The sequence below is a fragment of the Eucyclogobius newberryi genome, unplaced genomic scaffold (genome assembly GCF_026437365.1).
Source record: "Eucyclogobius newberryi isolate DKJ021-1_F unplaced genomic scaffold, fEucNew1.0.hap1 SCAF_16, whole genome shotgun sequence".
Classification (NCBI taxonomy): domain Eukaryota; kingdom Metazoa; phylum Chordata; class Actinopteri; order Gobiiformes; family Gobiidae; genus Eucyclogobius; species Eucyclogobius newberryi.
This window is the reverse complement of record NW_027315790.1, coordinates 16,659,348-16,680,580: the sequence shown is the minus strand read 5'-3', so window position 1 is coordinate 16,680,580 and position 21,233 is coordinate 16,659,348. Positions and strand designations below refer to the sequence as shown.

General features: G+C 40.8%; 1 protein-coding gene across 1 annotated transcript; it reads left to right on the top strand.

Annotated features, from left to right (window-relative positions):
- The first annotated feature begins 2,903 nt into the window (after positions 1-2,903).
- LOC140361425 (hippocalcin-like protein 4) lies at positions 2,904-20,759 on the top strand. The gene is made up of 4 exons (XM_072447136.1): positions 2,904-3,031; positions 18,446-18,643; positions 19,084-19,299; positions 20,282-20,759. The coding sequence occupies exons 2-4, from the start codon at positions 18,482-18,484 to the stop codon at positions 20,477-20,479; spliced, it is 576 nt and encodes a 191-aa protein (XP_072303237.1). The 5' UTR covers positions 2,904-3,031; positions 18,446-18,481; the 3' UTR covers positions 20,480-20,759.
- The last annotated feature ends 474 nt before the right edge of the window (positions 20,760-21,233 follow it).

The following is a 21,233-nucleotide window of genomic DNA, read 5'->3' as shown; positions in this document are numbered from 1 at the left end:
CTACCCGGCCATCATTGAGTCCATCCTCACCTCCTCCATCACCGTGTGGTACACTGGAGCCACAGCCTGGGACAAACAGAGACTACAGCACATTGTGAGAAGGTCATCTTACAGCCTATTTTTATTTTTATTATATAGCAGATTTAATTTGTTTTCTTTTTGACTTGTATCGGTTGCTTTATCATTGTTCACTGTTTTATGTTGCACCAAATCACCAAAGCAATTTCCTATGTTTGTGAATTCTGTTCATTGGCAATACACCTTTTCTGATTCTGATCGGCTGCAGACTTCCATCTCTGCAGGACCTGCACGTCTCCAAGACTAGCGGACACACAGGTCGTATCACAGCTGACCCTTTTCAGCTTGGGCATGGTCTATTTGCTCCCCTCAGGCAGGAGGCTACGGTCCATCCGGACTAGAATGTCCTGCTACAAGATCAGCTTCTTTCCATTCGTCACTTTAATAAATATGTCAACAACTCTACAGCACTATGTCGGACCTGTAAATAGCTAGTCTATGTGTTTTTATTTAGTAAATTCTTATTTTTATATTATATATTTGCTATTATTCCGCGATTATTATTATTATCAGGCCCGTGCCGAAGGACGAGAATCAAAAACACATAAATCGAGTAGTAAACAAATACAGATATGCTCCGGTGGAGAATCAAAAAGTGAAGATTACGTGAAAAAATACTGAAAGACGGCTCAGTGGCACCACCTCAAATATCTATTAATATGGGGCCAATAGGAGCCCCTTGTCAAAAAAAAGTTCATGTGAGGACATGTATAAGCCTATTTAGATAACTGAGAGTAAACATGTGACATATTGTCGATTATGTAAATAATTTGACCATGTAAAACTACGTCAGCATGAAAAAAATCAATGCATTGGATTATCGGAGCCAGCACTGCGTTAGTCAAGGCTGTGGCTCCATATGATGAGGCAAATGGCTCAAATATTTCCATGTGCTCATTCTCCCTGACACCGGAGCCATTAGCGCTGACGGTTTTCAAAATGACTGAAAGTTTTTTTGTCACCTGGAGCACTTGGAACATGAGTGATGGAAATAACAGAGGGGGATATGTCTGAGTGGCTATTGTGTGGGGTTGACAAAAGAGTGCAGGCCCTTTATCACCCATATGATCGAATACAGACACACAACACATTCAATCCAATACAAGCTCGTTTTGTGGTCTTACTGAACATATTTGTGTCTTTGGTACGTTCATGTATCGCTTTCCCTGTCATTAAAAATCTTCAAGCAAAGCAAAGATTCAAAAAATAGTTTAATAGCATTTGTTATTAATTCAGTATATTTTGGCACATTTTTAAGGTATATCCACGTGGTGTCTAGAAGACCTATGGAAAAGCAACTGATTTTAATATTACGTGATCACTAAACTAGTTTAATACAATACGTTTAATTTTATGGGCGTGTATTGCATATGGGAACTATAAAATCAAAAATTATTTGGCACAACTTTACAACTACCCTTTAGTTAGTGTTAATGGTTTAGGTTAGGGTATTATTTAAGAAGTTACTAAGCTTGAATCATTCTTAATTAACAATTTAAAATGAAACACAACTTTTGAGGGCCAAAAAAGTAACACAAAGTGCTTTACAATCAAAAAACAATGCCACATGTCCTCCCACATGCACACCCCCACACACATGGACAATCACACACTAAAATTAGGAACATGAGGCTGAGTACCTATGGACCAGCTGAGGAAACATCAATAGAGGAGGCGTCTACACAAGGAGCAGAGAGCAAATTATTAATTCATTATGAATTAAGTGCATGCTTTATACCATTACATTTATTGAATTTAATTGCTGGTCTAATGTGTATAATTTGTTGAATTCCATTGAAATAAGTTGCTCCTCCAGCCACGACTCCGTAAAGCTAATCAAGTTTGCGGACAACACCGCCCTCACTCAATCACTCACTGCACTGTTCACTTTCTGCATTACATTTGCATCTGTACAACTGTACATGTGTGTACATATTAAGACTATTTTTTATCTCAATTTTTATTCTATTATTTTTTTTACTTTATCTGATAGCTTATTGTTATGACTTTTGTGTTGCATCGAACCACCAAGACAAGTTCCTATGTTTTTTTTTTATTTTGTTCATTGACAATAAACCAATTTTGATTCTGAGTAGGGATGGATGAGCAGGCACTCTTCTGGATCAGTATCAGAATTAGTTGCCTCTGTCTGGATCTCCATATCAGAAACAAGAGGCACAGTCTCAGACTGGAGGTCAGAGGTCACGCAGCCTTTGTGGCAAGTGTTGAATGGGTGGCAATTCCCTGATCTCTCAAGGTGAGTAAAGTGGTTTTAATAAAATGATATCAGTAGTAAAAGGGATGATAGGATTTTACTTCATTTGTTCTATTACGTCTTTCATAAAGTGTTTGATTTACTGTTGTTGTTGTTGTTGTTGTTGTTGTTGTTGTTGTTGTTGTTAATAATAATAATTTTAACATCACACTAAAAGACCCATACAACATTTTATTTGAATTTAACACGTCAGTCTATGATCTTCACCTTACCATTAGCCTACCAATAGGCTAATGATAAAGCTAAAGGATAAATGTAACAGAAAATGAACCCTCCATTCCTTAATCCTGTGCGTGTGTTGTCATATTTAGCTCCGTCAGACCTTTTCTCTTTCTCTCTCAATTAAACAGCGCACCACACGACACAAGACGCTCGCGCAGTGCAACATGTTTCTTTTATTGACAACGTGCCATCCAATCAGGAAAAAGAACCCATCCGCCCCTTTAGCCTTTCGGCCAATGACATCCCGAGAGAGGCGGTGCTTATGCTAATGCGTTGGCAAGGGAGACGGAGCGGTTCATTCATCTCTTTCCGACAGAGACGAGGCAGCGCGCGCGTGTTGTTTTAGATGACGGAGGACGTGTTCAGCGGCCAAACACTCACGTACCGACAGGATTGTGCGCACACCAGAAACAACACATTCTTTTCCACCTGAGGAATCACCTGCAACATTTCAGAGTAAGTCTTTTTCCATTTTATTTTAAACTGTTACATGAAGTTAATGAGTACTAGTAAACCTAAAACCATGTCAAATTCAAGAGTACAAAGTGCAAATCTGGAAGGTTTACAATTTACCTTTTGCCTTGCTGTGTTGTCAAAAGGAAATCTCTCTACTGTACCGTTATGTATAAATGTTATCAAAAAGAAAAGAAACTTTTCATGATTTTCAAGACAGAAATACCTGTTTTTGCTTTGAGTTTTTATTTATTTACGAATTAAAGGCCTATTTTCACTTGTTAATCATATTTTAACCTTACTTCTGATGGTGACGTCTTTGATTGAAATGTTGAAATCAATAAGTCAATAGCCAAAGTCGTTTTTGAACTAAAATTGTGCTGATGTGACTCATTTTGACTGCATTTTCAAGGATTCAACCTGATAATCCAATATTTAATAGAAGATTATGGCTGCATGTACTAACTTTTGGTTGCTTTTTCAATTGTCTCGGTATTAGAATTTTCACTGCTTCATCACACTGCTTTTTTATTTATTTATTATTATTTTTTTTAGCAATTTGTGAGAACATTTTTCTCTCATTGTGTATGTATTTTATGGCAAACTTTCAAAATCATAGTTTATTACCAAAGCCAACCCTGGTGTGACCCGTTTGAGCTCTGGCAAAGGGAGAAAGATGAAAGCAAACCTGGCAAGATGAGCAAGTGCAGCCTTTTTATCTGCTTAATCCAGCCTTGTTGACACCAGGACTGTCCACAATCGATAGCAGCGGCTTTGAAATGGACAGCGAGCGAGACCCACACGCTATAGTCTGATGCACATTTCAACCATGGAGAGATTCAGGGACGCGGAAGATAAGCTGACAGGTCAAAGCGTGAGGATGTTTTAGCAACTGTTTTGTTTTGCTACAGCCGCTGCGTTCTGGGAGATTTTTCCTCAGGGATCAAACATTCAAGTGGAAATGAATATCTTTGAAGAGGTGTTACAGTTCTATATGGTCCGTTCATATTATCAAGCGCTGTTACATTTGGAGGCATTCTTGCGTTGAGTTTTTCCATTGGTTGTTGTTGATCTGTAAGTTGGTCTTTGAAACATGTGTTTATAAAGTAATAATTAAAATACATTAGTCTTATAAGATATTCCATTGTTCCCAGCTATTCATATAATGTTTCATACACAAAAAGATTATTACTCAGGCTGTTATAAGTAAATTGATTAAGTTAATTAATTTTTATAAACTAATTGATTATTGAAATAGTCAATCATATAGTAATCGAATAATCCCTAACTGGTCTAGACATAGGTTTCAAAACAGGAAATACGTTTAATGACTCAAATTGTTTAACAATTGCGTGAAAATGACACAGAAAATGTGTGTTTGATGTAAACACTCTTTTGTCCTCCACTATCCTCTAACGGCTTCACTTCAGCTTCATCCAGGTCAAATTTAGTGGGGGTCAGTGTCGAATGCATCTAGTTACTTATGTTTCTTTTTTAGAATTGGAAATGTTACGAGTTTTCCAAAAGTATATGTTACAGTTTATAGACATTTGGATCTGATGGGAAACATTTAATGCATTCAAAAGGTCCAAAAGCCTCTTTGCTTTGTCTGTTCCTGAAATATATACAGCCTGCATGTCATGATGTGTCATTTAAAACAAGTGAGAAATTATAGTTATGTCATTTCTCATATTTGTCGAGTTTGCTTTACATTTGTGTTAACTTCCAGTTAATAGCAACTATTGTTCTGGAGATAAGATAAAAAACAATGTTGAATACTAATAAAACAATTAAAACGGCAAAAAAAAAAAAAAGAGCTGATAAAAAAACAGTATAACCTTAAAAAAGAGGGGAAACTTCTACACTCTAGTTTTACATGTTTGAATCTATTCACTTTTTGTGCAAACCTCAACCACATAATCTAAATCTACAGCCACGTTTTAGCATCAGTATCGCTCACCACATATTAGTAGTTGTTCCTTTTGTCTTTTTATTTATTAACCTTTTTTTACTTCTGAGATCGAGACCTCTTTTTCAAGGCTTTTTGTAAGCTGTGGGAATCATAAATAATCACACGACATAATATTATTGAGCCTAAAGTGTCCATTTCTGCTACAACATGTTAAATCTGTAGCTTACACTGTTAGCTTGGTGGTGCTGTAAAAGGCTGTGGCTGACAGGTCAGTTATGGGAAAGCGCATCATTAGAACAACTTCCTCTTTTAAAAAACAACAACAATTGATTTCTACAGTATATGCAGTTGCTTTCAGAGAAGCGTGCACATGCCTGAATGGACTTTATTGATCCTCTTTTTGTTGTTTTTTTCACCACCTTTCATACCTTTGATGCTTTTCTCTTGGCATGTCCAGGTGTGCTACAGATCGACTGGATGTATTTTTGGAGTGTGGCCATGTACTTAAAACATGAACAAGCTGCGTTTGTGTGTCCACCAACTGATTTATCCATCTATATCTCATGTGCTTTATGACTCCAGAGATAGACACAGGTGCCGCGAGTAAGATGAGCAGTGCAGAGTAGCAAAGGAATGGAGGAAGTCTGATATCAAGTATAGTGGACAGGAGTGTACTTTGGTGGGCGTATGAAACAGGCTTGGGTGAGTTTAGGGATTTATTCCAAAAATATCAAGAATGTAAAATAAAATTTGTTGAAATGTGTGAAAATGTATGCTGAGTATGGGGTGGGTCACTGACATTTTTGCAACACATCCAGTGGATACAATCCATTGCAATGAGATTCAAGTACCACACAAAATGTGTGTGGGAGTGAATTGCTCCTGTTTTCCCCTGTAATTTGTGAGTTTCCTGTGGAGTTATTGTCTGATGTCTATGTGCTTGTCATGTGTTCTTGTTTTAAATTGTGTTACTTGTGTTTTTGGTAGATCAACCTGTCCAGGGACAACAGATGGAAACTATCCTGTGGCTAAAATCTGGCTTATTTACATATGTATTATATGTTCATTAATATGCACTATATATATATATATATATATATATATATATATATATATATATATATATATATATATATATATATATATATATATATATATATATATACATACATACATACATCCAGCTTCTTCTGCTTATCTGGGGCCGGGTCGCGGCGGGGGCAGCAGTCTAAGCAGGGACTCCCAGACTTCCTACTCCCCAGACACTTCTTCCAACTCCTCCGGGGGCATCCCGAGGCGCTCCCAGGCCAGCCGAGAGACATAGTCTCTCCAGCGTGTCCTAGGTCTTCCCCGGGGCCTCTTCCCGGTGGGACATGGCCGAAACACCTCCCCAGGGAGGCGCCCAGGAGGCATCCGGAACACATGCCCGAGCCACCTCAGCTGGCTCCTCTCGACGTTGAAGAGCAGCGGGTCTACTCCGAGCTCCCCCTGTGTGGCCGAGCTCCTCACCCTATCTCTAAGGGAGCGCTCAGCCACCCGGCGGAGGAAACTCATTTTGACCGCAATCTTGTTCTTTCGGTCACTACCCAAAGCTCATGACCATAGGTGAGGGTAGGAACGTAGATTGACCGGTAAAATTGAGAGCTTTGCCTTTCGACTCAGCTCCTTCTTCACCACAACGGTCCGATGCAGCGACTGCATCACTGCAGCCGCTGCACCGATCCGCCTGTCGATCTCACGCTCCATCCTTCCCTCACTCGTGAACAAGACCCCGAGATACTTGAACTCCTCCACTTGAGGAAAGGACTCCCCACCCACCTGGAGAGGGCAAGCCACCTTTTTCTGGTCGAGAACCATGGCCTCGGATTTGGAGGTGCTGATTCTCATCCCAGCCGCTTCACACTTGGCTGCAAACCGTCCCAGTGCATGTTGCAGGTCCGGGTTTGATGGAGCCATCAGGACAACATTGTCTGCAAACAGCAGAGATGGAATCCTGTGGTCCCCAAACCGGACACCCTCCGACCCCTGACTGCGCCTAGAAATGGGGACAAAGGGCAGCCCTGGCAGAGTCCAACATGCACTGGGAACAGGTCTGACTTACTGCCGGCAATGCGAACACAGCTCCTGCTCCGGTCATACAGGGACCGGACAGCCCTGAGCAAAGGGCCCCGGACCCCGTACTCCCAGAGCACCCCCCAAAGGACACCCCGAGGGACACGGTCGAAAGCCTTCTCCAGATCCACAAAGCACATGTGGACTGGTTGGGCAAACTCCCATGAACCCTCGAGCACCCGATGGAGAGTATAGAGCTGGTCCAGTGTTCCACGACCAGGACGAAAATCCCTCTGCTCCTCCTGAATTTGAGGTTCGACTATCGGTCGGATTCTCCTCTCCAGTACCTTGGAATAGACCTTACCAGGGAGGCTGAGGAGCGTGATCCCTCTGTAGTTGGAACACACCCTCCGGTCCCCCTTCTTGAACAGAGGGACCACCACCCCGGTGGCACTGTCCTCGATGTTGCAGAGACGTGTCAGGCAAGACAGTCCTACAACATCCAGAGACTTTAGGTACTCAGGGCGGATCTCATCCACCCCCGGAGCCCTGCCACTGAGGAGTTTGCGAACAACCTCAGTGACTTCAGCTTGGGTGATGGACAAGCCAGCCTCTGAGTCCCCGGTCTCCTCTTCGGAAGATGTGACGGTGGGATTAAGGAGATCCTCAAAGTATTCCTTCCACCGTTTGACGAAATCCCCAGTCGAGGTCAGCAGGTCTCCACCCGCACCGTAAACGGTGTTGGTGAAGCACTGCTTCCCCCTCCTGAGATGCCGGACGGTTTGCCAGAATTTCTTTGGGGCCGACCGATAGTCCTCCTCCATGGCCTCCCTGAACTCCTCCCAGCCCCGGATTTTTGATTCTGCAACAGCACAAGCTGCAGCCCGCTTGGCCTGCCGATATCTGTCAATGACCTCAGGAGACCTACAAGCCAGAGTGGTAAAATAGGCCTCCTTCTTCAGCCTGACAACATCCCTTACTTCAGGCGTTCACTACCGGGTTTGGGGGTTGCCGCCACGACAGGCACCGTAGACCTTGCGACCATAGCTCCAAGCAGCCGCATCAACAATGGAGGCGGAGAACATGGTCCACTCGGACTCAATGTCCCCAACCTCCCCCGGGACATGGGAGAAGCTCTCCCGGAGGTGTGAGTTGAATACCCTGCTGACAGAGGGCTCTGCAAGACGTTCCCAACAGACCTTCACAATGCACTTGGGTCTGCCAAGTCTGTCCGGCTTCCTCCTCCGCCAGCGGATCCAACTCACCACCAGGTGGTGATCGGTTGACAACTCTGCCCCTCTCTTCACCCGAGTGTCCAAGACACGCGGCCGGAGGTCAGATGACACGACAACAAAGTTGCCAAAGTTCTTCCCGATCACCCCTCTCCAGGTGTCACTGTCATTGCCCACGTGGGCGTTGAAGTCCCCCAATAGAACAACGGAGTCCCCGGTCGGTGCAATGTCCAGTACCCCTCCTAAGGACTCCAAGAAGACCGGGTACTCTGCACTCTGTTCGGCCCGTAGGCCGCCACAACAGTGAGAGACCTGTCCCCCACCCGAAGGCGAAGGCACGCGACCCTCTCGTCCACCGGGGTGAACTCCAACACGTGGTGGCTGAGCTGAGGGGCTATAAGCCCACACCAGCCCGCCGCCTCTCCCCGCGGGCAACACCAGAGAAGTGGAGCGTCCAGCCCCTCTCGAGGAGATGGGTTCTAGAGCCCAAACTGTGCGTGGAGGTGAGGCCGACTATATCTAGTCGATACCGCTCAACCTCCCGCACAAGCTCAGGCTCTTTCCCCTCCAGCGTGGTGACATTCCATGTCCCCAGACTTAACTTATCTGTTCCGAAGATCTGGTCGTCGAGGCCCCTGCCGTCGACTGGATATATATATATATATATATATATATATATAAATTATTTTTATTTGATGATGATAACAATTTCAAATTGAGGATATCTCCAAAGTACAACTTTGCCCACCTTTAATGGACTATTAATGCACCTTTAATGGACTACAGTCTGACCGCCTGGGCACTGCCATACGACCTAATCCTTCTCCCGGTTGTGTTAGTTCACATAGAGCTGTCGACCTCCAGAGAAAACAAATTCTACACTGACTAAAAAGCCGTTTTCAGGCCGCCCAGAGAATCATAGCTTTGTTGACTTGTTGGTCACAAGAACATTTGACATTTATACAAATCAATCTACTTTATGGCACATTTTTAGCTCGTTCTCTCACTTAAGCGAATGTAGGTCTCGCTCGACAAGGAATACAATTACAACAAAAGTGCTGATCCGTGGCAAAAAGAGGAAAGATTGGGCAAGGAATAAGATCAATACAGACTGTAAGACACACACAAAAACTGTGACGTTATTATCAAACTGGCAAAATAGAATAAACCATTTCATAAATAATCAATGAATAAAAATGATCCATCTAAAAGCTTTCAGTCTATATTTCCATTTTTTTCGGCTGATAATGTATTTAAAACCAATGATTTCCATAGCACATTGAGGCACATTAGAAATCATTGTTTTGTTACTAGCCGACTTATCAAAACAATAATCGACTTTTTGACCACTAAAATTGTTAGTTGCAGCCCTAGTTTTGACCTGTTGACATAGAAAGCACCCATCATCTGCAAATACAACTGGTTTAGGCACTTGTCCAAATGCTGGGGCTCGGATAAACTCACAGGTCATGAGTTACATCAATGACTGAATGATTTACGCTGAGGCAAGTGGGTAGGGCTGTTTTGATTAAACGTCATCACGATTCACTTTGGGATTAGCCCCCATTGCCTAAAGCCCCTACACCAGAAAATAATATAATAAACCATATAAATAGACCAATTGTATGCAGTAACTTATTTTGTCAAGCCGATTAAATTTAGAACATTAAACATAACTTAACATAAGCTATTAATGCTGGACGACTCTAAAATGTATTGATTTTTGGAAACAACTATCATTGCAAAAATGATAGATATCTGCTTCCAAAGCCTGAACGTCCTCGCTGATCATTAACAGAACAATTTGCGCGACAAAGAGTTTCCATAAAGCTTTGACAGAATTGACAAATGCCAGTGTACTTTTGTCCTGTGATTGATAGAACTGTACGCGTGCATGCTGAGCAGTCTGAATCCATCCCCTTCTGAGTAACATATTGTTTTGTCCAACAGCCAGCTGCCTTTGTCTGGTGCATATTAGATGTTGGTGTCAATAAAGCCCAGTGATGAGCAGATAACTACGGCTGCACGAACAAGATGAGTGCTGCAGGCGTAATGCTGCACTGCATCGACACCTTCTCATGTCTCATGCCATTATAGATCGATGGTGGATGGGGTTTTGAGATTTCATTTGACTTTTACAAGTTACTTATAGCTTTACTACAGACCATTAAGCTAGTAAAAACAATTAAAACCATTGCACACACTTTATGGTTCTAGCTGTAAGAGAATTTAGACAATGTATCCTTAAAAGGAATAATAGAAGATTTTTTGCCAATTTGAGAAAAGTATCTTCTTTAAAAATGCGCATGCGCACACTCACACCCCCACCTTCCCATTCTTTTCAAGAGGCTGCCTACCATCAAACCTCGTGCGGAAGCACGCAACAGCCCCGCTGCTACACGTGCGTTTGTTTATTAGTGCGACGGATCACATCGCATTTCTCGTCTCCGCATATTTCCGTCTCTCCGTTTCTTTCTCTGTCATGATTTTTGTACTGTACACTGAAAGAACTTGCTTAACACACACCGGCATATCAACCACGCATGCGTAACCAGGGAAACGTGCTGCTATCCTGGGAACAAGCCAGAACGAGGCTGCAGGTGTGCAGTAGAACGCAGGGAATGATTGACATGTGGGAGAACTACTCGGCTGTTCATGCCACAAGGAAATTAGACTCAGATTGCGTGCCAAAAATCCTCTATTATTCCTTTAACAGTTTAACATCACCTCACTATAGTTACACTATCATTTTCCCTTGGCAAAACATTGTCTAAATCTGGGCTGATACTGTCTAACTTCTAGTCTCATTTATATTCAAAACCTCCTCTGGAATCATTATCAGACTTTGATAGTGTCGGTGTAATCCCTCATTCGTCCAGGAGTGTTCCATTGTAGTAAAACAATTCAGTTGTAGTCATCAAAAAACAGAGTCCAGATGACTACAACTGAATCTTTTTCTACAATGCTCTTGTGCAGTGTCTCCAGTACCACCTGTACTGGTGGTAAAAAAACTTCTGTTGCTTAACACATTCAGCTTGTTAGTAAGTAAGAATGCTTTATTTACAGAGGACCTTTCACAGATAAAATCACAAAGTGCTTAGACAAGTACAATAAGACAAGTTAAAACACAAAACTTAACAGAAATGTCTTGATCTGCTGACGCCCAGACTTGACTCACCAGTACATTTCCTCCAGCTGCTTTGGTGATCCCTGGAGTCTAGAGACAGCCAGAGGCCTCCAAAACAAATGTCTGAGCCAACTGGTTCCTTTGATTTTGAGCAGTGGCTCCACCACAAGCTCTTCACCCTATCACTTATCTCTAGAGAGTATCCAGACAGCAAGTGGGGCAATCTCTATTTAGTTGCTTGGGCTCCGGAAAAAAATCTTCTTGCGTGGTGTACACTGTGTAGGCTACAGTCAAGGGCAAGCTCACATTTAAACGCAAATTGAAAAAAGGTTGAAATAGGTCTATGAACTGACACACTCAGTTGTATTTCAGAGCATGTTTGTATAGATCAAAGCTATAGTTAGCAGTTTTTATGCACAATTAGACAGGATGTTTTGTTGTTTGTGGAGGACATTTTGGCACATAAAATGTGATTGCGTTGAAAGCCCTACCACAGCCCTGCAGCTCAGCTCCATGTGTTGGAGTTCACCCAGTGAACAGAATGGTGTCCGAGGAGATTGTGCCTGTTAAAGTATAATATTATAGTACGGTATATTCTCTGCCATACCAAATCACTTATGCAAATCATGTGATGCCTGAAGGCACAGCAGCTTGACTCTGAAAGAGAAATTACGACATTACTTGGCTGTTTCCTGCCCATGTTAAACATTTCAGGTTTGTAAAGCATTATTAGTGTATTGGATTTGTAATGATGTGCACCGTTTGCTGAGGTGTGAATGCCTAATGAGGCACTGAAACGTGTACCAGTCGATACCAGCCGGCAGACGTGACTCACACATTGTAGTAAATATACAGTGGTGTGGTTATAAACAAATGCAGAGGTGAGAGCAGATTAGGAGGTAAAGGGTAGAGAACCGGCTGACTCACAAGAGATGCTCAGGGGCCATGTTCCTCCCCAGGCCCTGCTCTTAAATTAGTCTGAACTGCAGCGAGGTGAGCAGCGTTTCTATAGTGATGTCTCCTCCTTGTTCAGTCTCCACAGAGATGTCCTCCGATTGGAATAATAAGAAGATCCTTCAGATAGGAAACACCGGCTCTGCACCCGTCAGCAGTGCGCACCATAGAAGGCAGCTCTTGTGTTACAAGGGTAAATACAACATATGCCACATGTATCTGATTGTTAAACACTATACACTTGCACATACATCCATCAGACAGCATTCGATGGATGTATTTGCGAGCTTAATTCTGTATTGTGCAAAACAATTTAATGCTTTGACATACAAACACATAAACATTTCATTGTGGTGCTGTTAGCGAGACTAGTTACACTTCCAATAAATCTCTTGGCTTTATGCGTAAACAACGGCCGAGTTGGCAAAGAGCAGACATTGATTGGACAAAAGCTTCATCCCTGCCATAATGTGATTGGCCGCTACCATGGCATATAATCTTTCATTTTGTCTTCTTGGCCATTTGGTGCGCTAACAATTATGGATCCATCGTGTGCACCCAAAAAGCTGCCAGAGTATTTTACGGAGTTTTGTATTTGTTGACAGAATGGCAAAGGCACGTGGTGGATTAGTTTATTACGATGAGAGTTCATTTTGCAAAGATTTTCAGCGTTGTGTTTTCATCCATAGACAACAGGAGTGACTGTTCTTTCTTTTTGACTGGTTTCCAGCCCAGTTACAGCTTTTGGCAGATAATCATTTTCAGTCATGGCGGATCAATCAACTGGACATCAAGCGTGCCAAGAGCAGAATAGCGTAGTGACCTTTTGCCCTGCTTTAGTCTCTGTTCGTGATTGTAAACTGCCTGCTTCACAGACTCTCACCATGCCACAAATAGTCCGTTACAAATAGGCTATTGTAAAATAAAGATAATGCCACGTATTGGACATAAGTCAAGCAAGTTTAAGACAGAAGTTAAATGATTATCTAATGTAACTGCTGCTGACATTTTTTATTCAAACTCTGCCACCAAAATCTCACATATATAGTAAAAAAGTTGGTGACTAAATTTGCCATTTTGTTTAATCCTAAAAAGATGCTCTATGGCAGGTCTGTTGAATTTGCAATCCAGCTCTTTGAATACTTTTATTGGGCCCTTAACCCATCCTAGAAATAGGAAAAACCACATTTTCCATTGTTTATTGGGGTTCTCCTGGTGTGGTTCGTTTAGTTTGGTTTAATTTAGCTTTAGACCTTATTTAGACCAAGGTGTTTTATGTATTAAAAAGGGAAAAAACAAACTAAATCATTTTAAACTCTTTGCAGCAGACCTGGTGTGTTGCTTACTAAAGTAATGCCCTCTACCAGTGGCCCTCAACCTTTTTTATCTAAAGGACCAGTTTTCCAGGGACCAGGCCCAGAAACAACAGTGTAAAATGTGTTCAAACTCTTGTTCTAAAGATTTTGTAATTGTCTTATTACTGATACTTGATTTATTTAGCTCTATATTTTGATAGTAAAACACACGGACAGAGCAATAGACTAAAACTGAAATAAAGTACTTTTTGATACATAACTTTTGTCTCTGGGGCCCTATGCAGATGGCCCACGGCCCGGTTTTGTGCACTGGCCTGGTGCTTTGGACCCCTGCTCTAAACAGCTCCTTTAATTCTTGGTAAATCCTGCTTTAGTCCTTGTTTAACTTTGGGATAGTCCTGGTTGAGACCCGGTTGGTACCATTCTACACTTGTTTTAATTGTGGTTCAGTAGGGAATTGGCAGTTTTGATTGATTTTACAAGCTAAAGTAAATCTATTTTCATTGGATTAGTTTGCACAAGCTTCAGTAATACAGGAACGTGATTAGATACAGGTACGCAAAGACAATGGTGGATTATTTGTCCTCTGAAATACCCCTGCCATCATCGTGATTATGGGGAAATTGTCCTTGGTTTTCGCCGCCGCACAAGGACAGGGATGTCACAATTCAATCAGCTTGAAGTAACTGTTAATTGTTTTCTCATTGGTGATATATGAGGACCGATTAGCATGCTCTCAAGAACAAAAACATGCCGCTATATTTGATGTTGCAAATGAATCATCTTAATAATCCTGAGTGAAAGTTTCAAACCCGTCAAAGTCAAGGGTTTATTGCTTCTGACCGGCGCACAAACATGTTTATCTTGTTCGCCCAAAGAGTGAAGACGCCATTTTCAAGCTGCGCAAACATCACCGCTGCATCGGCACGGCAACACACAAGGAGGCCCACACATTTACGGCCGTCATTAGGCACAGTGTTTACTACGGTTGTGACAGTTCGGACGAGCGCGTTAAGGCCCTTCACATTCAATAAGATGTATGCCTCTCACCACTGAAACGCCTGTTACAACGATTTTCTCCTGGTCCGCTTTATTCGCCCGTTGCCTCAAATGACTCTTTCGATCTGTTGCCAATTCACTTCCTGTCTCTGTCCTTGTCTGTCTTTTCCAGCTCAGAGGTGAGACTTGAAATTGAATCATCTCTCCTTTTGTATATATTGGAATAATGCACAAAAATGTTGGGATAAAATTACTGTTGCCACCAAGGCGTCTTCTGAAAGTGATGATGTAGCAGCTAAAATGGCCGAGCTTCATCTTACATGGGTTTCAGAATGATGACGAAGTTTGACTGTTAAATAAGATGTTTCTGAAATGATTTGTTGATTAAATTGTTTTGAGGTGACTTGGCGTGTCCTAAGTCTCCATCTGCCGTTAGCGACACTACTTTCAAGTTACATTTTACTGTATGAAGTTGATACGAGCAAGTGCCATGGACAAAAATAAGGCCAAAAAAGAAACCCATTTTACCAGTTGCCCATAATTCTACCAATCAGCAGGAGGAGCATTTTTCAAAAAAAAGAATGTCGATACATGACCTCTAAATTGCATAACGTTTTAAACATTATCTTGACCAAATCACGTGTGACCTTTTCTGTCATTACTCTCTATTGAACCACAATAAGCCTTTTTTTTTTTTTTTTTTTTTTTTACAAAGTTCCTTCTTCTCTTCTGGGCAACATTTTTTTTTTGGTTGCCATTCTCAATCAAATGCCTCCCATAAAGTGTGTCGGCATGGTGTTTTAGTCTTTGAAGGGTGTCCGCTCTGTCTGGGAAGGTGGGAGAGAGTTTATGTCTGTGTGTCCTGGTGTCTGAGTGCTTGAGCTGTCAGACTCTTGGGTGAGTCAGCCGCAGTGCCATGTGACGTGTGCGCTGAGGTTAAGGGCTCATCACACAGGCTAATTGAGCATTTGATGGCAAAAAAAGCTGCTGTGCTAGCAATGTGATAATGGGGCTTGAATGGTATGACTCATATAAGGGGAAAGGTCCAGGACATTATGAGATGTGTGAAAACTGCCCATGCAGATAAGGACTCAATGACCATTATAACATGTTTTATATTTAGCAAATTTAAGTAGTAGAGTAATATTTCAGCCGGCCCATTATGACCATCTCATGATTCTGGTTTGTAAAGAGTGTAGACAAATACTGTAGGTGTTGTTTATATTATGTGCATTACAATTGCCAGCAAGTAATAACAGTCATTATCTAACTTCCATCTCCACTTTCTAGAGTTCAGTAATGTATGCAGGGTTTGTGGTTGTGGTTTATGAGCCGAAACAAAAGTGTCATTGTCAAACCTTTGTTGCTCACTGTACTTTTGTGGGGGATTAGGTCTTCAATAACATTAAAAATGACACATTGCTTTCTAATGAGGCTCTGAAACTAATGTCTGGGCAAGTGGTTGTAAACTGCCAAAACACCCCAGTTTTTTCATACCATGCTATGTTTTGTGGCTAACTCTAATTTTACCATTATGAATGAAGGAAAATGCTTTGGAGCTGATGTAGTGAATAGTGTCATGGAATGCAGTTTCTATAAAGAGAAACGTAAAGATTATTTTTGTTCTGAAATGCATGTAATGGCTTTAACTTTTATGAGCTTTCAAAACTATGGTATGATGTATACAGAATTCCTGCATATTGACTTAATGGTATACATCGTCACATTGTAATCTATGAAACTCTTATACATGTTTATGTTGTAAAAAGCCTAATAGTCTATCTTCTGAAGCCTGGCATGCAAATTGATATAGTGATCGTTAAAACAACATAGTCAAAACCACACCAACATGTCCAGATGGAGCGCAGATGGATTTACTGTGTGATTTCTGTAATAATAGATTACAGATTATGGGATTATGAACACAATGAATTATTCAAAGGGGCAGAAACAAAGACTATTATTGACTAAATTAAATCTGACTGAAATACTGTTTTGATCCCAGTAAAGCAGAGGTGGGTAGAGCCAAATTGTTCTCAAAATGATATTATTCAAATAGAAGTAAGTACCTAGTAGTCCAAGCAATTACTTTCTTTGATTAAAAAAGTATTAGTATATGGTACTCAAGTAGGAATGTTATACAACATAACATTAAATTACACAAAATTGCACAAAATCTAGTGTTTTAAAATGATAGAACACAGAAATTATGATGACAACATTAAGCTTAACTACTCAAGTAGAGTGGGCTACTATTAACCCTAGAGTCCTTTTTTGGGCAAATTTCAGAAAGTGGAGGGATTTCTCAGCCTGTAGCTGGCCCACATGCGTGATCTTGGTGTCTAAATTAAGCCTTTGTGCTCTCTGTCTAACATTAAATAATGTCAATATATACCTATAAAATAAGTAAATATAGTCAAAATAAAACCCTTCAAATTCTGCCTGACAAAAAATACAAAATGAAAATAGAAAAATTTCTTGTAGATAGTCCCTGAGACACCAAGGGATGGAAAATAATTTGTGCAGTTTGTTGCATAAGAATTGGTTAATTTTCTTGTGAAAAAAAGTTTCATATTGCATAGTGACATCATCAGATTTTGTACACAAAGGCAATAATATATTTTTTTGATTGAGCTGTGGTAATTGAATCTGAAAATGTACAGTATCCTCTGGCTGTTTTCACGTGTTCCCTCTCACCACAGAGATGTATGCCATGTACGGGTTTCTATTATCCCTTTTCTTTGTTGCGTGGTGAGCGTTGCAGTGGCAGAGCTATAAGGACTCGTTGGACTTAAGGAGTCGCACTTAAGATAAGATAAGATAATCCTTTATTGTCCCACATGGGGAAATTTCATAAGTCGAGTAGATGTAACTAAAAAATAAATGGTCACATTTATATAGCTCTTTTCAACCTTAAAGGCACTTAACCCATTCACACACACATTCATACGCCAGTGTACAGACACTGGGGCGAGGTGAGGTAAGTGTCTTGCCCTAAGGGCACAACAACAGTGTTCAAAAATAAAACTACCCACGTCTGCAGTAAAGGATAAAGATTCTAAAAGCATGAGTAGCCTGACCTGAAGAGTTGTTTAATGAATAAAGATGAAATGTGTTCGGACTGTCACAAAGCACATTAGGTCCTGTGACTGCTGCACACTCATGCTTCACTCTGCGAGGTGTTGTTTGACGTGTGATGCGCAGACCAAGCAAACACTTTAAGAAAAAGGTGTAAACAACTGTTAACTTTTAGTTCAGTAAGGAAATGATATACGGTAGAATTGTGAATAAAGTTTTTAGGAAAATTGTTTTCTGTAAATAGTGAGCACACTGATTTATTGGATATGCAAAGAAATATCAATAGATTTTATGATGATATGAACAATTAGATACTAAAGAGTAGCAGTCATCTTCTATAACAACACACTTAATACTAGTCTTTAAAGGGTTTACAATTCATTTTCTATTTTACTATTATAATCCAAGCATTCTTTGGCACATAAGAGTCTTCCCTTGTGTTGGTCCACAGCTTTTTGAAAATTAAATTTCAGGATAATCCAAAATTCTGTATTAATTTTGTCAATGTTTCCCCTCTGTTGAAAAGTATCAGAAATTAAACTATTGAGAGCGTCTTTTTCAATTGAGTGGCAGAAAGAAAAATTCCCAAAACAATTTTTAACCATAAACATTGTATTTCCTAACACCTTGTTGTGGGTTTTGGGACGGTGTGTTATTCCTGGCTCCTCTGAGACTTGCTTTGTGCTGCTGCTTGTTTGCACGTCACCTCCTCAACTGTGTTCGGCTCTCCTCTCTCTCCTCCTGCAGCTTGGATCGTCTCTCTGCCCCAAAAGGTGAAGCAGCATGGGGAAACACAACAGCAAGCTGGCACCAGAAGTCCTGGATGACCTGACCAAGAGCACAGAGTTCAACGAGGCCGAGCTGAAGCAGTGGTACAAAGGCTTCCTCAAGGACTGTCCCTCTGGCATCCTCAACCTGGACGAGTTTCAGCAGCTTTACGTCAAGGTGATACGACACTGGAGTTCTTTCAAAATATGTCTGACTTATTATTATTTCTATGCACATTCATCTGCCAATAGACTAGAAATAATGTTATAGAAATGACAAGATTAGATTTTTCTGTCTAGATTCAAAAAAAATAATGCACCACGTCTCATCTCATGGATTAGAATAGATTCAATTCAAACCTATTGTTAAAATGTTGGTTTGTCAACTGCTGTAGATTTTGTCATTGTTCCCTATGTGTAATGCAGCTGCAATTTTGAATGTTTAGATGAAGACATTTTGTTGCTGAATATGAAGTAGCTCTAAAGGAATTCTACTTAATGATTGCTTAGATATTTATATATTTGAACGTTTTTATGTGGTAATTCTGTCATACCTGATTGTTTATTCACATACATTTGTCCACACGAGTAAAACTGCAAATATAACTTTGTGTCCAGTTTTTCCCATATGGCGATGCCACAAAGTTTGCTCAGCATGCGTTTCGGACGTTTGATAAGAACGGCGACGGGACCATTGACTTCAGGGAGTTCATCTGCGCCCTGTCCATCACCTCCAGAGGCACCTTTGAACAGAAGCTCAACTGGGCCTTCAACATGTACGACCTGGACGGCGATGGGAAGATCACACGCATGGAGATGTTGGAGATCATTGAGGTACATTTGATAATCTACTTAATCTTCTTTAAAGGTATTTCTGTTATTCATGATTTAGTTTAGTGCACTAAGTGAAACAGTGAGGAAAACGAGGCTTAATATCAATAATCAAACTATAGAACAGTCTTCATACTTCAAAGAAAAAGAAAAGCATATTTCAGTAGAGGATGGTCAAAGATGCTGCTTTGTTAAGTGCTAATCCTGCTCCTGCATTCTCTCCCACCCTTTTGCCCTTCAGCAAAACCACTCTCTGTCCTATATGTGTCCTGAATGTTTCCTATATACATTCTGCTGACATTTCTTGCACATCTACACATAAAGGTCAGACAGACAGAATGAGCCTCCCAAAGATGAAGGGAGGGGTTGTGGAATCAATGTCAATATTCTCAAAAGAGATGGGGGACTTATTACAGCGTCTTATTTTGGCGGGAACAAATGCAGATTTAGACCAGAGTTTCAATAGAATATTTGTCACATTTTTATATTTTAACACAGAAAACCAAATAAATAGAATGAGCAAAAAAGCCTATTTTCAAAATGTACTATACCGGCCTGACTGAAGGTTTGTTTAAAATACCAGAATACCAACTTTCCCCATATTTGTGTTCAAAAATATGCCTTTATATTTGGGATAAATGGTTACAGAATGGTATTAGTAGGAATGCTGATTTATTTGAGGGTTTGTCCTAATGTAATATAGAGGGACATGGTTATAATAAGATCAATAAGATCAAAGATTAAAGGTGTCACAAGAGACAAATCTGTGGAGACATTTCTGCTACTACTACTATCCCCATTACTCTAACTATTTGGGAAAGGGATAATATACAGGATTACTCAAACATGTGTGACTGTAAACTTAACCAAAACTTCAGGTAAGTTTTGGATGAGTAAACATCATAACACGGTTAAAAGCTCAAAATAATGGCTTTAGGAAGACAAGGTATAATTCTCTGTGTGTTTTACCTGATGCTATGTGCAGGCGATTTACAAGATGGTGGGCACGGTGATCATGATGCGCATGAACGACGACGGACTGACCCCACAACAGCGCGTGGACAAGATCTTCTCCAGGATGGACAGGGACAACGACGACGAGATCACGCTGGAGGAGTTCAAAGAGGCGGCAAAGGCGGACCCCTCCATCGTCCTGCTGCTCCAGTGCGAGATGCAGAAGTAGAGATGGTCGAAGGGGAAGACGGGGGACTCCAACAATCAGAGGCTCGGGCGTTTGGGGAGGAGGTTGCCACTGAAGGAAGGTCATTTCACAATTGATAGAAATGTCACAATATCACATTTTAGCGTTACGATGGCAGGAAGAAGTATCAAGAGTTTAAGATTTTTCACAATTATTGATACAGTGACATAACAACTGTGAAACTGTGATTTACCATAGCTCACCATTCGTCTAGTATGTATTGAAATCCAACTTTCTGAACGTAAAAGTAAAGCTAATATAAAACAGCCACAGACACCGTTTTGCATTATACATTTGATTTAAACACATTTTGCTCTTAAAATTGTCCAGGTTATACGTTTTTCCGTGTTGTGTTTGAGAACCTGACATACAGACTCTAAAAGGAGAACGATGGAAAAGTCTTGCAGATAAAATATAATAAAGTAGGTTGATTTGTGTAAAATGTTCACGAGCATGTGCAGCAACAAGCCGGCGATGCACCGATTCCCCGGGTGACTTGCTTTGTAGTCTGTGTAGAACTCGCTATTGAGCTCAGCAGCCCCATGTAAAATAATACATTAAATACTGTATATATATATATATATATATATATATATATATATATATATATATATATATATATATATATATATATTATATATTATATATACAGTCAGATGGAGGGTTACATCGCCATCTATAGCCGCAATTAACTTTGGGGTTCATTGATAGAAACCTGGCTGCCTCTTTTCTTATC

Coding starts and splice junctions, on each gene's coding strand:
- LOC140361425 (XM_072447136.1), top strand. CDS start 18,482: ATGGGGAAACACAACAGCAAGCTGGCACCAGAAGTCCTGGATGACCTG. Junction 18,644..19,083: donor TTCAGCAGCTTTACGTCAAG/GTGATACGACAC, acceptor CTTTGTGTCCAG/TTTTTCCCATATGGCGATGC. Junction 19,300..20,281: donor AGATGTTGGAGATCATTGAG/GTACATTTGATA, acceptor TGCTATGTGCAG/GCGATTTACAAGATGGTGGG.